Source organism: Crocodylus siamensis, chromosome 2, assembly GCF_052110815.1.
Source record: "Crocodylus siamensis isolate JL-2025a chromosome 2, ASM5211081v1, whole genome shotgun sequence".
In the NCBI taxonomy this organism is placed as follows: Eukaryota; Metazoa; Chordata; order Crocodylia; family Crocodylidae; genus Crocodylus; species Crocodylus siamensis.
This window is the reverse complement of record NC_143396.1, coordinates 176,199,614-176,213,058: the sequence shown is the minus strand read 5'-3', so window position 1 is coordinate 176,213,058 and position 13,445 is coordinate 176,199,614. Positions and strand designations below refer to the sequence as shown.

The 13,445-nt window shown below is 48.6% G+C and overlaps 1 protein-coding gene across 1 annotated transcript in view; it reads right to left on the bottom strand.

Moving 5' to 3' along the window:
- Positions 1–1,993: 1,993 nt before the first annotated feature.
- DRD4 (dopamine receptor D4) overlaps positions 1,994–13,445 on the bottom strand; it is a 44,423-nt gene continuing 32,971 nt past the window's right edge. The window contains exons 2-4 of the mRNA XM_090034923.1: positions 9,479–9,591; positions 6,414–6,967; positions 1,994–2,412 (exon numbers count right to left, since the gene is read on the bottom strand). Of these exons, the coding sequence (XP_089891049.1) occupies positions 2,210–2,412; positions 6,414–6,967; positions 9,479–9,591 (870 nt within the window). The 3' untranslated portion in view covers positions 1,994–2,209. The remainder of the gene's footprint in view (positions 2,413–6,413; positions 6,968–9,478; positions 9,592–13,445) is intronic.

The following is a 13,445-nucleotide window of genomic DNA, read 5'->3' as shown; positions in this document are numbered from 1 at the left end:
AAATGGCCTTTTTTAATACTTATCGCCACAGGAAACCAGAGTCCCTCCCAGCAGTGAGGTTGCTCAAGAGCTGGTTGGAAAGATGAGAATGACGATACAGAAAAATACAGCTTTAAGGCGTTGGGGAGAAACTAACATCTGGATTAAAATAAAACCCAGCAAAGCATCTGACAGCACCACCTCAGTCAGCATGGGGTAGTCTCAGCATACTTGTTTCCTCTGCATGGCTGGTTCCTCCTTGCTTTCAGCAATAAAGCCCAAGTATCTCATGCCTTACTTAATCGCTCTTCCCTCTTTGATTCTGCTCTTATTGCTAACAGTCTGCCTTTGTAATTGTCAGACACATTGTCCCTCCCAGTTAGGGAACAAACAGTGTACCCTAACTTTCACAGCTGAGAAGACCAATGCACAGTGGCCCAATTGAATGTGGCTCACTTTTTTTCAGGAGCACTGAGCACCTGCAGCTCTTAGAGAACTGGGGCTACTCAGCACCACTGAAAAATCAGAATAGTACAAATTGCCTCAGAGCAAAGCAGTGCCTGAGCTGGGATTAGAGCTGAGACATTCTCAGCTGCTCACCTTGAGCCAGATCAACCAGGTTCCCTCTCCTCAAGCCTGCTCCAGGTGGGGCTGGCTGAATCTGAGCTTGCATTTTTTTTCCCTGTGTGATAACATCCTGAGCTTCTCCTTCTGGGATGCAGAACAGCCAGTCTGGAAGGGCAGTAGAGCAGCTGGTTGCATATTGTGGGTAAAGTTTGACCCAGGGTGCACATCACTCAGTGGTGGTTTGAAGAGAGGAGGAGCTCCAGTGCAGCTGGATGCTACTGGGACAAATTCTGGCTGGAGCCATGTCTACAATGCTCAGAACTCAAGTGACAACAGACACCTGGGTGAGCCTGTACAGCCCTCTCAAATTTGCTGTTTTCTCATTGTGTGTGCATGCACAGAAAGAGAACATATCCCATGAGTCTTGGTGCTGACATGCTCTAGGATTTTTTTCCCCAGTTGGTTGGTTGGCTGGCTTTCAGAGGGAACTGCAGGAAACAAAAACCATCAGGAAGCAGGTGGTTTGCCCTGTGGCCTCAGTGCAAAGTTCAACCAACACAGATTACAGTGGAACCTGTGCTCTAACCTATGTCTCTGTGAAGGTATGCTAGTTCAGATTTAAGGCACCAGGATAGAGGTTTTGCAGCATGTATGGTAAGGGGATAAAGCTAAAACCCAGGTAAGAGACCAAGGTAAGCATGCGATACAACACTCATTGCCCAGAATTGCTTCTAAGAATCCCTTTGAGAAAAGATGCCTGTATTTCCTGCTTTGTCCACACAGCTTCTGTCCTGGCCCAGGACTTGGAAGCCATCAGGGGCCAGGTGGGACATGGCCAGAACATCTTAATTCAGAAGGTGAGCACCATTGTTTACAAGTCCCTCACTCAGGCTCATCCCACTGGCATGTTAACAGGTAAACCATCTTCTTTAAAAATGATTAACTCATGCCAATGAGGTCCCCTAATTATGCTATCTTTAAAACTCCACCGAAGTGGTCCACGCTAGTCTCTGGCAGGGCTGGTGAGGTACTTCAAAGGCCTGGCTTGTAAAGTCACAGTTTCCGATTCCCATATGTAGTGGGTCGCTTAACCACCAGTTTGCTAAATGTCATTTTGGGCTAAGTGGGTACCATTCACTTCTAAACGTCAGGTCACAACAGCATTGCTGGCTCAGCGCTCAGGAAAGCAGGACAAAATTATATCTCCTGCCATGCCACCACCTCCCAACAGGTCCTCCCAGAATGGTTCAGGAAGGGAGGGCGGATGTTGTGTGACAACCTTATACCCTTTCCTGATGCATTTCACTGTGGTTGTTGAGAGACATGAGAGAATGGACTAGCTTGGCATGGCAGTGTCTCTGCATTCCTCTTTCCAGTTCTCCACACTGCAATCTCCCCAGGTGCCCAGTCTGAATTCCCACTATGGTTTATAGCACTGGGCAACTCAACTGTATAACAAGTGGCACAACAAGTGGCAGAGAAGGATGTTGTCCTGGATTGCACTGGGGGTCCTTCCCCATGTGGAAAGAAACTGGAAAAACGAAGGAACATAACAAGAAATAAAACTTTAATGAACTATACAAAACCCCCCAACATAACCAGTCCTCGCCCAAGGCTGGATCTCCTCTCCATGCTGCCATGTTGGCTCCTGGCACTGGCAGCATTAACAAAAGAAGTGCAACACTTTGCGGAAGAAGTTCCTGAACTCAGCATTGAAGATAGTGTAGATGATGGGGTTCAGAGCACTGTTGACGTAGCCCAGCCACGTGACAATGCTGGTGACTTTAGTGGGGATGGTGCAGGTTGTACATATTGCTCCTGTGATGTGGACCACAAAGAAGGGTGTCCAGCAGAAGAGGAAAACACCTGTGAAAGAGAAAGGGCAGAATTGGCAAATGCACCAGGTACAAGTGGCAACTCAGGGAGGAAGTGAGACTGAGGTGTTGAGCCTGCATGCGCAACTGTGAAGGCAGCACAGGTAACATCCTTTAGAGGCAATGAGCTAAGGCAGATGGTACGCTTCTCTTCCCAGGTCTGTCACTGATCTACTGTAACTTCTCCCTGCTCCTCCTTTCTTCACCTGTTGCTCAGTTCACTTGTCTCTTTAGCCCAGCACTGTGTCTATATTAAAAGCATCATCAGACAAAAATCCACCCTCTGTTGGGACTAGAACCCAGTCTCTACATCCTGTACAGCAATGCTCTCACCACAGGGCTAAACGGCCCAAATCAAGCTGCACGTAGCTTGCATTCCAAGCTACCTCAGGCTTGTCTCAAACTTGAATATCACACAGCCTACACATCTGCTCAAACCACTGTGCTACAGAAGCTATAGTCTCTCCCTGTTACTTAATGCATATTTATACAAAGCTGAACAATTAAGACAAAAGAATCTTCTGTATTTTCATGCATATAAGGAAGACCAGCTGCTGAAAAACATGGTATGCATTTTAAGCATGAAAATACAGTAACAGCAGCTTCTACAGCTTGAGCCTGTGTGGGGAGGAGGGTGAAGGAGACAAAGTAATACTGCATGTCCTGCACAGGGGTGGGAACATAAGTGAACCTACCAGTTGCAGCCACTTCCCCTTTCCCCCAGCAGAGACTCCTGCTGCAGGAGCTGTGTTTTTAGAGCAAAATAGAGCCCTGGGTGCTGGGGCAGCGGTTCCTACTGAATTAGCTGGTAAGCTGATTTCACAGATACCGCTGGCTAGGTTAGGGCCCTCAGCTGACCTGGCAAGTGCTGCTGGCTACCCACCCAACTCAGCTAGAGAAGAGAAGAGAGGCTAAGCAGTTTGGTTCAGCCAGCTGACCAGGAGCAAATGTGCTCCCAGTCAACTGGGCAGCAGGGGGTGGGAGACTGCTGCCTACAGCTGGGGCAGGCTCTGCCATGGGAGCTCAGGCCAGGACAATGCCCCCCTGCCCAGGCAGCAGGGAGCTCCCAGCCCACACTGAGCAATAGCAGGGCCAGGGCTGGAAGCTCCTAGCTGCCAGGGCAGGGGGACATTTTCCCTGCCCAGGCTCTGATGTCAGAGCCCGCCTCAGCAGCAAGAGCCTAGAGCTCCTCCTGGCTGCTGCAGGGGCCAGTTGCAGGGCCACAGGGAGTGGGAGCAATCTGCTGTTGAAGCAGAAAATCTTCTCCTGTGTCCCTGCACATGTAGAGCCATGCTTTGGAGACTTTAGTCGCAGAGTAATTTACTCGCGAGTAAACTGCTCCCGGATTACTTGCATGTGTACACCCACTCAAATCTAGGATTGCTGCACCCCATGCAGATGAACTGCACCCTAAAGGAAGGGCAGGTAGCACCACTCAGTTCCCCTCTGGTCTGTGCAAGAAAGCAATGACATAGCTCAGGACACTGAGCTCCAGGAAAGAGTTCATGGCTATGAATCCTAACTCCCCATGCAAGATAGAAAATAATGAAAGGTGGGGCCTGAGCCTATTGGCTACATGAGGCAGCTGCCTGCTCAGTGGTCTGGCTTTCATGGAGCCCTTTCTGAGGCATGTGTGAAAGGCAGGTGTTGCAATGCAGCACTTAAGGCCCCGTCATAGATATGGCTCTGTCTCCATCTGTGCCTCCACACCTCTGCTGTAAAATGGAGACAGAGCTACCATACCTTCCGGTGAGCTGTGTCTCCATTACTGTCTAGGATGCTCGCATACAGCTACGACAGGATCCCCACATGTATATTTCTAATTGAAGATCTCACTTGGAGCCAGTCCCAAGGCCTCCTCTAAAAAAAATGGAATCCTGCAATATGGATAACCCGTACTGGACTGGTCTGGACTTTCAGAGCTCTGACCTTCCACGTACAGTCTAAAGGCAGTGATTTTCAACCACAGTGCCACAGCATCCTGGGGTGCTGAGAGTGTCTTTTAAAGGGATCCGTGGTGTGCTGCGCACACTTATTAGCACTGCTAGGTGTGCTCACACCTACATATGATTCACAAGGTAAACACAGAGATTTCAACCAGGAATCTGCAGCGTCAAAAATGTTCTGATTTGCTGTGGTCTTGCTGCACTCTTTGCAATAGAAGATTTGCTGTTATTTTCCACGGTCGAAAAAATGAGTGAATGCTAAGAGTTGGCATATTCCAAGTGGGGTCTTGGGTCTAAAGGTCCAAGGGCAAAACGGACTACCAACTTCTTCAGTCTGACCTACTACACTGTAGAAAGTTGTCCTACTGGATTAGAGGTCTTAGCAGCTCCCTGCTGTTAGCTAGAGGGCATATCAGCAGGACAGTACCTTTGCTCCTCAGTGCTGGGCTCCAGGGGTAGCATTTGGTCCCTTTTCAGTAATGCCCCCAAAACCTGTGCATTTGGCCTCACAAATTAGTAAGCAGCCCTCCAATGAGTCCCACTACAAGCTATGTGAGGCCATTAGCTCTATTAGGATTCACAGATTCCAGGGACCAGAAGGCTGCAGGCTGCACCCGTGTCAAACCCACCAGCTCAGGGTTTTGCTATGGCTAGGCTTTTCCATGGCCAGGCAGCCACAATTTAAGCACCTGCCCTGATGAAAGACTGTCGCACCTTCCTCCTTAAGCTGTTCCAAGGATTAGTTATCTTTGCTGGTAAAGGTTGTATTTAGTTCCCATTTGAATTAGACTAACTCCCAGTCACTGTGTCTCATTACACCTTTAGCTACTAAACTAAAGGCTTTGAAGAGTCTCACAGCTAGCTATAGCAGGACAATGGAACTGACTGAGGCATGAACCAAACATAGGACTGAGACGCGAGTAATTCTGGACAGGAAAGCTCCTCACTAGAAGGCCATGTGGCCAGAGCAGTTTGGCTCAGTCATGGCTTCTCACTGGCAATGAGCCATAGCAGTTCAACCAGGGCAGCTAGTGACCCTATTTCTCTTTTTAGGTGCAAGAAACATTGAATTGCCCACCCCCATGGCCAAATCTCCAACCCTGCAAGGGAAAGTCCCAACTTTTGGCGAGAGCCCAGAGCTGCTGCTGACATGGGCAACACTGCGAGTTTGGCCAGGCACAGCAGATTTAGCTGCTCTGCTTCCGCAGCTTAGAGGTAGCAGGTCTGGGGAGACCCACTTCCCCACTCTCTGGCAGCTGTTTGGTGCCATGTTATAGCTAGTGCAGAAACTGCAGAGAGGACAGGACTCTGTCATAATCAGTTGCCTGGGATGGATGTTTATCTACCACATACTGAGGTCAATGTGAACTCTGTCTGATAAAATAAGTGTCTTAAATATTTCCACCCTCACTGCTTTGGCAAGCCTGGCTGTCTGGAGACAAAAGCAGAGAACTGGTGCCATATGGGTTCCTCCCTCCATCCTCAGTAGATCTGCTGTCCTGGGAATGCTATGCTTTGGATGTACAGGAAGCCTCTATCCCCTCCTTGGGTGCAAGGCTAGCAAGAAAACAGTTGCCAAGCTGGAATGGAAGAGTCTGGCAAGGTCCCAATTTGTATGAATCACATCAGACCATTCCCAGAATGGTGGTATCGGAAGCAGATACAAGAGACCTACATTTTACCTGTTCCTAAATCAAGTTGTCTTTGATGCAGTCCAATATTAATCCTGGCTAAGGGACTGGGTGGGAAGAAGCATTGTAACTAGGAGGAAGAGAGCAGCGAGTCCTGCTGGGCCCAGATTTCCAAACTGCATGCCAGCTCCTATTACAAGTGCCTAAACATGCCTACACTCAAGTCCAGATTTGCAAGATCACCTAGATCCTGCTTAAGCACCAAAAATTAGAGACACCTTTCTACCTACACCCAGAACCCAGCAGGAACCCAGCAATACCCACATCCCAAGCCCTTCTGGAAAATCTGGCCCCCAGTGTGACACCACCACCACCCTCCCCCTCCAGCACCTATATAAACAGGACCACCCACTCACCAACTACAACTGGTAGCACCTTCATAGCCTTTCTCTCACGGCCATTGATCTTGGCCTGTTTCTGTTTGTGTCCTGGGTGGGTGTATTTGAGGTGAGGGTAAGAGACAGTTTGAATGCCATTGTTCATCATGTACCCCTTGGGCAAAGAGCACTCAGAGTGGTTGTACAGGTTGCGCTCCTCCAGCCTGATGTCCATGTGATTCCTCTCAAAGAGGGGTGATGGGCAGTACAACGTCCTGTTGCCTGCACACATGCTGCTCCGCAGCTTGGCCTTCCTAGCCTCCTCCCAGCGCTTGAGTCCCTGGAACATGGCACAGTAGAGAACCAGCATGACTGGGCAGGGGATGAAGAAGGAGCAGATAGAGGAGTAAATGATGTAATTGTTGTCCTCCAGGCGACATGAGGTGGGGTCTCGGTTGGGGACATTGTTGAGGCCAAAGATGACCGGCGAAGCCACGGCAAAAGCAAAGATCCACGTGGTGGAGATGAGAATGATCTGGCGCAGGTCGATTTGCCGCCGGTTATAGTTCAATGGGACGGAGACAGCAATGAACCTGTGACAGGTAAAACAGGGATCAGATCCAGTGGCCTGCCCCTGTACCCACAGGGGAGCTGGTTGAACAGTTTTGTAGGGCCAGACCCCCTTTCACCCAGGCTGTGGGCAGCGTTACACTATCCATCCCCCAAGTATTTTAGAGACCATTACACCCAGCTTCCATGAGAGATATTCACTGCTGTCACCCTAACATGCCTCTGCCCAGTGGAACAGTCTCAAGTTGGCCATACCAGCATTAGCCCTGCAGGGTACCTACGTGGTGTGCCTGTGTTAGGAGTCTGCACCATGGTCACTGCATCAACACTGTTACCGGTCATGAATCATCTTAATTTGTAGGAGACAAATCCAGGTCCTCTCCTCTGCCCATGACTGGGAGTAAACCCTTTGGAGTAAGATCTGTTAATCGATTGTCTTGTTGGGTGTTGGGGATAGGGAAGGGAAACTGTCAGATACTTATCTGGGTGATGGTCACTCCACTTTCTAAAGCAACTAACCCTTCAGGTTTTCCCTGACTCACTCTCTGCCCCAGTCTCCTTCTAGAAATGCATCATCTCTTCCAAGGCTACCCTTCCCTCAAACTGGCTGGCTATTTTAGATATATCTGTGCCAACAAAATGCCCTAAGAATAGATCACATACTGCCCCAATGTACTGGTTCCAGATTTGCCTCCCTGCTGAAAAACCTAACAAGGGAAGAGAGATGTTGCCCTTCCTTCACCCTAAAAATTGTGTAGGACCCCAACAAATTGCCTTTAATTTGCCTAGAGTACTATATTTACTCACATACTGCATGCCCCCAGATAAGACATGGACCTTGTTTTGGGAAGGCAGAATGAAGACAAAAAGATTTTTCCCTTTTAACCAAATTGTTCAGAATTCTCTTTCTTGTTTAAGACGTGCACCCCAATTTTTAATCACTAATTTTACTGAAAAAGGCCAGAGTGGTACATGAATAAATAAGGTAAGAGATCTTCCATTTTACTCCCAATCTGAGTTCCCACCACAGTAGTGCAATGCGCTCCCATGGTCGACTTTGTACAAACACATGGCCCATGTGTTTCTTCCCTTCTTGGAATTGTGGTGTTCCTGGAGCTGCAGACTGGAGCATGAGGTGCTTCCTAATGAGGGACACTGCACACATGCGAGATGGATGCAGATTAGTCTTTATCATAAACCAGTCTCATATGAGCCCATTAAGCTCCTTTTTTCCTTGCTTAATGTTCCAGAAAACTGCTGGCTCCTAACCCAGTTGATTCCCTGAGGCAGATGATGTATGTTACATTTAAGGGATTACTGAAGACCTTGGCCATGGAATAGTTCCCAGTGTAGCTAATAAATGCATGGACAGACATATTAATCCTCAAGTCTGTAGCCCTCTTACACTCTGGACATGCCATGGCTGGCTGACTGACTGAAATGCAAATCAAATGAGTGCTTGGGGCTTTAATTACATTCTTTAGTGAGAGACTCATGTACTCCTGTTCCAAGGCAGTGGTGGAGCTCGCATCCTGGAACACTTGGAACTGCAAAGCAAAAAAGCCAATAGAGGTCTACAGAGCATCCTCTACTGATCTAGTGACAGCTACCCACCTGCTTCCTGTGCCTGGGTAATGAATTCCTCCTCCAAAATCTAACTCAGCCTCCTGGAAAGGGAAATGGGCCTTGAGAACAAGTAGCTTTTATGGGGCAGAAACAATGCTGCGTTCCTAATCACCACCTCAGCCTGCAAGAGTGGGTTCTGCTCAGCTTATTTGAAAGCAACAGGAGCCACAGAGGAAAACAGCAAGGAAAACTCTGAAACTGAAACACTAGGCGGGAGTAGGCTAGGAAAGCAGCTATGCTCACAGACCCTACACACAAATCATGCATCTGGCAGCTGCTTGATGGTCTAGGTAAAAATGTGGTTGATGGTCTCTGTCCATTTCATACTGGGCAGGTGTACAGAGCACACCTGTAAGCAATCCTAGCACAGAGATCAAGACTGAGTGGGCTCAGACAGAGGCTTAATGCTCCTCTTGCCCTTCTTCCTCTGAGCCAGGAATTAGAAGCCACAATTCTGGAGCTTAAGTGACCAAAGGGGTAATTCTAGACATTTCATTTACTGAGATCCACCGAGGCCCAGATCTCATCAACCAAAGGGCTGGCTCCGCCTTCAGTGTCATAACATATGGCTATTACTCCTGTCCATTTCAATAAAAATGGTAGCTCAGAGAGAAGTGCGGCACACTGAGTTTTAGGGCTTCAGGGGCAGGAAGGGCTCAGTTCCCACAGAAATGGAGGTCGGAGCAAGGGGAAAACCAGAGCTAATGGAGGAGGGATTTCCCTCAGGGGGGAATGGGTGCATAGCAGTGAGGAACATAACTGCCCTGAGGTGGAGCTCATGGATGCAGACCTGGGAATGTCCCATCATCCGGGTGCTGAATTCCCATAGGAGGGTGGAGGCCGTGAACCTGGGCATCAAGCCTAGAGGACGGGGGGGGGCAGGCAGAGGAGCAGTGGGGTGTGCTTACCGATCCACACTGATTGCACAGAGGTTGAAGATGGAGGCTGTGCACAGCATCACATCCATGGTCATGAGGGCGTCACACAGCACAGTGCTCAAGGACCACACTCCTCCCTGGAACTGAAGGCAGAAAAAGTCAATACATGCTACTATCTCACCCTGTACAGGCCCTGGAAGGGGCGCACATGTTATCTGGAGGGGATGGCGGGGGGTATCCCAGAACTTTAAGTGTAACTTCTTTGCATTTCAATAACTGACTCCCAGAGACATTCACAAAATCTAGGATTGTCCTAGAATAAAAAAAGCCCTGAAGTAGAGTAATCCCGCTCAGTCATCATTATAATCCCCTATGGAGATGACGTCCACACAGGTGGATTATTCACACCTTGTAGCTCATAGCTTTGTTATCCCTTAAGTTTCAAGCCCAACCGAAGGGTGAGGCCAGGGTAAGGTTGTATGACCCAGGGAACATATAACTCCATGGTTCTCAAACTTTTTAGATGCCAGCTCTTCCTTTTCACTCAGTTTTTGACTACAGAAAGATAATAGAGCAAATCTTATGTTGCAAAGAAGATGGAAAACCCACAACAGGTTGGCATGTTTTTAATACTGTGGATTCCTATGTGAAATCTCTGGGTTTAATCTTGCGAATCATGTTTGCATACCTAACATGGTGTAATACCCCACAACATCCTCAAAAGGATCTCAAGCCATCCCAGGGTACTATGGCACCATGGCCATGAATCGCTGAAAGCTCAGCACATATAAACCCCAGCAGAAGTGAGATATAGCACAACACATCCAGTGCTGATAAGGCGGAAGCAGTAGGAGAATCATTTTTTCCATCTGCAACCTTAAACACTTAGAACTCATGCATGAGTGCAGCCAACCAGAAACCCTGCAGAGGTATTGGTTTAATTGATGGAACTGATTAAATCAGAGAAGTGTTCCTGGGTAACTTGCAGGTCCTGATCTCTTGCACATGTTTTCACTTGCTTCCAGTAAAAACATCCCATTTGTAAGTAATTGCGTAGGTAATTTCTTATTCATTATTAAGCAACTATTTCACTGTCATAGAGCATGAAAAGCAAAACTCTGGGGAGTATATCAAAATAATTCTAGTTTAGGGAATATTATACCTCTTGGTGTAAATCACAGCCACCAGACCTGGCACAAGCAAAGCAAAGAGGCCATTAGCAATTTTTTTATTCCAGACTGTCCCCACATTTGGTTATAACTGATTAGATGGAGCTCCTTTTGCAGTGTCTATAACCCCACATAACGTAGCCACAACGGTTGGACTGTGAATAGCAGAAAATGTTTATAGGAAATGGGTATCTTTCAAAGGCTACCATGTTACAAAGTGTAGGTAGGAATATTGTGTTTTCACGGTCTTGAACAAGGTGGCATAAGATCACACTTAGGTGCTCAAATCCATTTGGGTGCATAGCAGGTGGAATAGGATTTGTCCCTGAGTGTGATCCTGTTTCACCCACATCCACAAAACAACTGAGGTACCTACATTTATTTGCCTCCATTCGGGCCTGACAAGATCCCTCACTGACCAGAGCTGGGCTACTGTATATGCTCAGAAGCAAGCTGGACTTAGTAACCTAAATGGACAGCTCCCACCTCAGCTCTCTTATGAGCCATTTCCACCTGGGAAGCACATACAAAGCTGAAAGGAAATGCAGAAGAAACTGAGAGCAAGCATGTTACAGCCAAGTCCTGTCTCCACCATAACTAGGAATCAAGCCATTTGAGCTCAATCCTTTCTAATGCACTGGCATAGCCATATGGGCTGCAGCAGCTGAGAACGTAGCCACGATCCCAGGGTCTTGTCTGCACAGACAAGTCACCACTGTCTCTACACCAGTCTGATATGGCGTTTATGCACATACACAGGAATTTGGGGGTGGGAGGGGAGGCTCTAATTAGTGTGGCCCCAAGAGCTGCTCTAATTGAAGCACTCAGAGCATCTCATATCCGTGTCCCTGAGCTTAAAAATGGTAGTGGGGTTACTTTAACTAAAGCTCATTCGACAAGCTTTAAAGTCCCCCCACTGCTATTTTTAAGTGCTGTGATGCTGATAAATGAGACGCTAGAGTCTGCTGGAGTGCAGTAATTACCACGCTCTAGCAGGCTCAACTTGGGGCTGGGCCGGATGATCTTGCGAGGTCCCTTCCAGCCCTAATGTCTATGCAATCTAAGACAGCCTACTCCCACACGCTATCATTACAGCCTTGCTGCTCACGTATGGGGCCCCAGAGGTGCTGCAGTTCACACCTCCCATTGCTGCAGTCTCTGAAGCACAGGATGGTGATGAGGCTTTTGGGCTCCCCTGAGCATGCTCCATAAGAGCAGAAAAAAGTTCCTCTGTGCAGGACAACCTAGCGTTTGGCACCAGAGGAAGGGTGAGCAGGCTGCAGAGTCCCCTCCCCATAGGTGTCACAGTGAAGAACGCATGTTTGAGGAAGAATTCCTCTTTGGACACAGAGGGGTGAAGGGGAAGCACAGGCCAAGCTGCTCCAGCTAAAAGGTCCAGGTGCAAAGATTCAAAGGGATGCCCACACTGCAAAACTAGCAAGGAGCTGTCTGCCCGCTTCTGCAGAAAGCAACTCTCAATGGCTTCCCAGAGCTACCAGCTGCCCTAATATCCCTCTCTCAGCCAAACACTTGGAAAAAGAGACTCCATGGTGCTTTGGTCCGATGAGGAGAAGAGCTGGAACTCAGCATTGTCAGTGCGCCGATGACACCACAGCCCCCAAAAACCTACTCCCTCCCTCCAGTCACACACATACACACAGAACAGCACCCCACTGGCAGAGAAATCACTCCCCCAAACTACCACAATCATCATGGTGAAGGTGACAGGCACCGGCTGAGACGAGAGCCCTGGTGTGGTAGGAACTATACAGATACGCTCCTGTCCCAGAAGCGCATGGTTTGACTAGAAGAGACCGACCGAGGCAATAATCATTGTCTCTGCTTTTCAATTAGGGAAGAAGTGAAGCAGAAAGGAATTCAATCCAGGGTCAGACAGGAAGCCTGCAGCAGAGGTGGATGTTCAACCACGTCTAGCAGTTTCCTCACAAGGCATCCTTGTCTGGATGCTCTTGTGTGGAATGGCGCCTCTTTGGCATAACCCCATCTTCTACCAGCCAGGAGTCACAGATGAAGCAATAGTACCTCAAAGTCCAGACTACAACCAAAGCTGCTCACTGACCTAAAAGAGCTGGTGTAGCCCCATCAGGCCTTTGGGCATTGCTTGGGAGGAAACAAATAGGGAAAACCAGTGCAGCTTTAGTGTCAAGCAAGGGCAGCCAGAGGACTCTGGGTGAACCATGGCTGGTAGTCAGCCACAGCCTTCCCGATTCACAGCTGGGGGTGGCTTCAGACAGGCCTGTGTGTGGGAACACTGTTAGGAATAAGAGCTGTCCTGTGAGCCTGTCAGACCACTTCTCATGAGTGCAACACCACCATCTCATCTCCCACACAAGTACAACACAAACCGTGGGGCTGGAGAAGACTCAACACAGTCTTTCACACCACTAGGTAGACTGAAAAACGGAGTATCATGAAGCTTCCTGCATCTGGTGGAACGAGAGACCTCTGTAGCTCCAGTTTAGCACTGCTAAATTTTACACTGGCTTTGTACACCAAGGTAAAAGTGACACCCGTGTTCAGAGCACACAGGTGATTGGTAGGGCTATGCGAAATGACTGTGTTTTGTTCAGTTTTGGATACATCCGTTTTGGAGGATAGTAATTTGTTTCGAATTACTGTCTGGTTTTGTTTCTGCCAAATCTCCAAATCTGTTTCCACTGGGCTGCAAAGGAAGCTTTGCACAGCCCTACCCAGCCAGGCAGGACGGGGCCATAGGTGGCTCATCCGGGGGAGCAGGAGGGCCGCTGCCTTCCACGCGGGTGAGGAGATCCCTGCACGAATCTCTGATCCCCGTCACGCTGGGTCGC